This window comes from Myzus persicae, unplaced genomic scaffold (assembly GCF_001856785.1).
Source record: "Myzus persicae strain clone G006 unplaced genomic scaffold, MPER_G0061.0, whole genome shotgun sequence".
In the NCBI taxonomy this organism is placed as follows: Eukaryota; Metazoa; Arthropoda; class Insecta; order Hemiptera; family Aphididae; genus Myzus; species Myzus persicae.
This window is the reverse complement of record NW_019100542.1, coordinates 33,593-37,949: the sequence shown is the minus strand read 5'-3', so window position 1 is coordinate 37,949 and position 4,357 is coordinate 33,593. Positions and strand designations below refer to the sequence as shown.

The following is a 4,357-nucleotide window of genomic DNA, read 5'->3' as shown; positions in this document are numbered from 1 at the left end:
ATACTTAATACAATTTTCAATTTTTAAATATACATTTTATTATTGCATATTTTAATGACTTTTACTGCATATTACATGGCATAGCAAGCAATATTCTTAACGCGTGATCATGCTCTAAAGCTGGTTACACACGGAGCGATTCGATCGCGCGCGTACGTGATTTTCAAATCGCGGCAAATATAAAAACGCGTACGCGTACGCTTACACACGAGCGTTTAACTCGCGTCAAAAATCGCGTCCCCACTAATTTCTCATACCCAATTTATTGGCGCCAAACTTAACAAAAGTCAAAATAATAGGTTATACAAATTGGAGCGAATCATTTGTCCCGAAAACGTGGTTGAGGAACACTTACAAAATTTTACCATAAATTTAAAGTGAATTTAAAGTTATTTAAAAGTGAATAGGTAGTGTACTTAATTTTTTCATTTAATCATGGAGTTAGACGACGTTGAGGCCGTAGCCGTAGCTTACGCTTTATATAAACGCCATCAAAAAGCAAAAAAGCAGAAAAGCTACAATAGGCGCTATTGGGTGCATCCATTAACCTGAAGAGGCCTCAAGAAGGACAATAATTTCAGGTAAATTTTATGTCATTGAGAGCTCATCCAGAAGAATTTACTAAGTACTACAGGATGTCTATCACAACATTCGATGAATTGGTAAGAGAAAAAATAAACATGCTTTTAAAAAAGTTATACATATACAATTTACTATATTAAATATATTATATACTACTACAAAACTACATTAGTACTTGTTTAGTTTAATGTTAAAAATATTATATTTTATCTTTGTATTTTACTTTTTATATAATTTATAAATATATTTTTTAGATTTCACTTGTTAGGCCTAATCTCACAAGACAAGTAACTAATATGCGTAGTCCAATATCAGAAGAAGAACGATTAACCATAACTTTGAGGTAAGTAAATAGTACAATGACACGGTAAAATAATAACATTAATATTTACTACGATCGACAATTAAAAATATTTTATAAAATTTATAATATACAATGTAATCAACTATTTTACTAAAATTTAAAATTCGAGATATTATAGTCTCTAAAGTCTTAATTGGATTTATGTCATTACTTTTTTATGTATTTACGTATTTAGATATTTAGCAACTGGAACGCATTTCTCATCTCTGCATTTTGAATTTCTGGCGGGAGTGTCTACTATAGCTATGATTGTGCGGGAAACTTGTGAAGTTTTATGGGAAGTATTACAACCTAAAGAAATGTCGGAACCGACAACAGACGACTGGAAAGATATTGCAAAAGGTTTTTTTGAAAAAACGCAATTTCCAAATACTGTTGGCGCCGTGAGTTTATCTGTTTGACAATAAATTTATATTTTTAATATCGTCGANGGAATCTAATCGCCTATTTAACACCACCACCACCACCAACACCACCAACTCGACCAGAGTCACGCGACAAAAAATACCACATACGGCTGTTTTTTCTAAATTCGACGTTTACGCGTTGTTAAAGAATTTTTTCAAAAACTCAAACCAGGTACCGTTGGAATTCTGCATAGCTATCGATAAAATGTTTATGATATCGGTAGAATGGTTTGTCACGTACGTAACGGAAACCGGATTGTTGAAGAACACAAATACAATAATTAGTTCTAACACTGGTTTATTTTTTAAATTGTACAATAATAATGTTATTAATTTTTACGAAGCCGACATTTTGCCGTTCTCTTACACTGAAACTGTTTTGTTAAAATTCAAAAAAGCGTTGTTGGCTCGAATATCGTTAAGTGCCATCGATAACATAAAACGTGCCATCGATGTATCCGAAGAAATCGTAATAAAATTGATAATTTTATCGCACAAAATTTTAAGTTACGCTCTCGCGCCCGTCATATTGTCAAACCTACCAGCGTTGCCCCCGTACGAGTGGGTGCGTATTTTCATGTACGCGATTCTTAATTTTGAAAACGACTACGTACTTCTCAACGCAAAGTTAACTCTAAAAGAAAACAAAAATCTTCTGTGGCTGATCGGTGACGACTACAGAGATTCTAATTACTTATCCGATAAACAGCACGAACGCGAGTACATATTAAAAAATTACGATTACAAATACGACGAAACTGAAATCGTTCGTACCGATAGAAAACGCAAATTCAAAAAATACGCAGACAACAAAAATAAACGAATTCGAAATGTTTCGCTTTCGAATTCGGACACGGATCGAGATGTGTTTAGTTTTTCCGACACGGGGAACTTGTCCGAATCAACGTCGGGACAAGTCAAAAAATATGACGACAACAACAACAACAACAACAACCACCACGCATCTGTCTTTATAGATTCCGACGAAGACAGTTTTGACGGTTACTTTTCAGACGATGTCACAAAAATCGACGATCGAGAAATCGATTTGTTGTTTAAAGACTTACAAAATCCGATATTTTCATTAAAATCGGCGATCGATGAAAGTATTTCGTATCACACACAGACCCGGTACGAAATAAGAGATTTGTTCAAACCAAAAATATTGAAAAAAAAAAAACTCGCGTCTCCAGCAAAAACGACGGCACCAATGATACCAGATACAAACGACGGCAAGCGTCCCAATAATAGTTATAAGATTGGAAAATTGTTGGAATTAATGAAGAATAAAAAACGGGTTATTGTTAAAAAAAAAGATTATGAAAGATATGTATTGACAAACAACGAGCGATCAAAAATTCTAGACGGTTGTGAGACGTTTGGAATTATCACCAACAGAACTCTGGGAAGTAAATTTCGATCGAAATCATGCGTGTTGTGTAACATCAATAAACCGCAATGTATAAATATATTTATCGACGAACACACCGTGGTGGACGCATGTATAAATAACTAATCAAATAATTAAAAAATTAAAATGTTCAACTGTTGTTTTACTATTACAAAAAAAATGTTGTCCTAGTTGTGCCTGTTTAAGTCGTTTAAGATATGTTGTTTTTAAAATAAATATTTATATTTTAACTTCACAAATTTTGATTACAGGTGGATGGTAAACATATACGACTTGAGTGCCCGAAAAATAGTGGATCATTGTATTACAATTATAAGCATTTTTTTTCATTAATTCTCATGGCTATTTGCGACTCTAACTACTGCTTTAGAGTAATTGATGTGGGTTCTTACGGGAAGGAGAGTGACTGCAATGTCTTCAAAACATCTGCATTTGGCAAAAAACTTTACACGAACAGAACTAACTTTCCAGCAAATCAATGCTTACCAAATGACAATCTTGGCGTGCCACAACCATTTGTGTTAGTGGCTGATGAAGCATTTGCTCTGCATAAAAATTTATTAAGGCCGTTTCCAGGAAGAAGTTTAAATGACGAGAGAAGAATATTTAATTACAGATTATCTAGAGCCCGTCAGTATATTGAATGTTCCTTTGGTATTATGTCAAAAAAGTGGAGAGTTTTCCAGACCAGCATGCTTGTAGAACCAGAAACTGCGGTTAAAATCACAAAAGCCTGCTGTGTACTTCATAATTTTGTGCGACGGCGTGATGGGTTTAACACTGAAGACACCTAACCTATGGGCTATGATTAAAAATACGAAAAAAAATAAGAAAAATTGAAAATGTCAACTGCCTATAAATAGTTCAAAAAAGTAAAAATTTTACTATGTTTAGATGATGTCAATATAAACATTTAGTAAAAATTTAAAGTATCTACAGTTCATAGTTTTTGAGTAACAGTCAAATGAAAAATTCAATTTTGTCGAAAACTGGTTTTGCGTAAAAATTACCATTTTTCTCTAATTTTTGTTTTGTTTTTCATGTCGCATTTAAAAACTATTGAACATTTTTTACTTTTAACCCCCTAAAGTACAATATAAATTCACATTGCTACACAAAACCACCCTTGATTTTTAAAATTGAAGCACTATTAGTTATTACTCATCCAAATGTTGTCCTCTGACACAAAAAAAAATCAATATATTGAATGTTATTACTCAGTTCAGAATCTAATTTTACAAAAATGTATAACTAGAATTTAAAACCTCTNAGAGAAGAATATTTAATTACAGATTATCTAGAGCCCGTCAGTATATTGAATGTTCCTTTGGTATTATGTCAAAAAAGTGGAGAGTTTTCCAGACCAGCATGCTTGTAGAACCAGAAACTGCGGTTAAAATCACAAAAGCCTGCTGTGTACTTCATAATTTTGTGCGACGGCGTGATGGGTTTAACACTGAAGACACCCAAAGTTCCATGCAAAGCATAACTGAAAGAAGGGGGGTGGGAAACTCTCCAACCAATGCTAAAGATGTCAGAGAGTACTTTGTGCAATATGTTAATGATACAAACCATGCGCTTGACTGGCAAACC

General features: G+C 33.3%; 1 protein-coding gene across 1 annotated transcript; it reads left to right on the top strand.

Annotated features, from left to right (window-relative positions):
- The first annotated feature begins 3,102 nt into the window (after positions 1-3,102).
- On the top strand, positions 3,103-3,558 carry LOC111031821. The gene has a single exon (XM_022311926.1). It carries the CDS (start codon positions 3,103-3,105, stop codon positions 3,556-3,558), a length of 456 nt encoding a protein of 151 aa, XP_022167618.1.
- Positions 3,559-4,357: the final 799 nt, after the last annotated feature.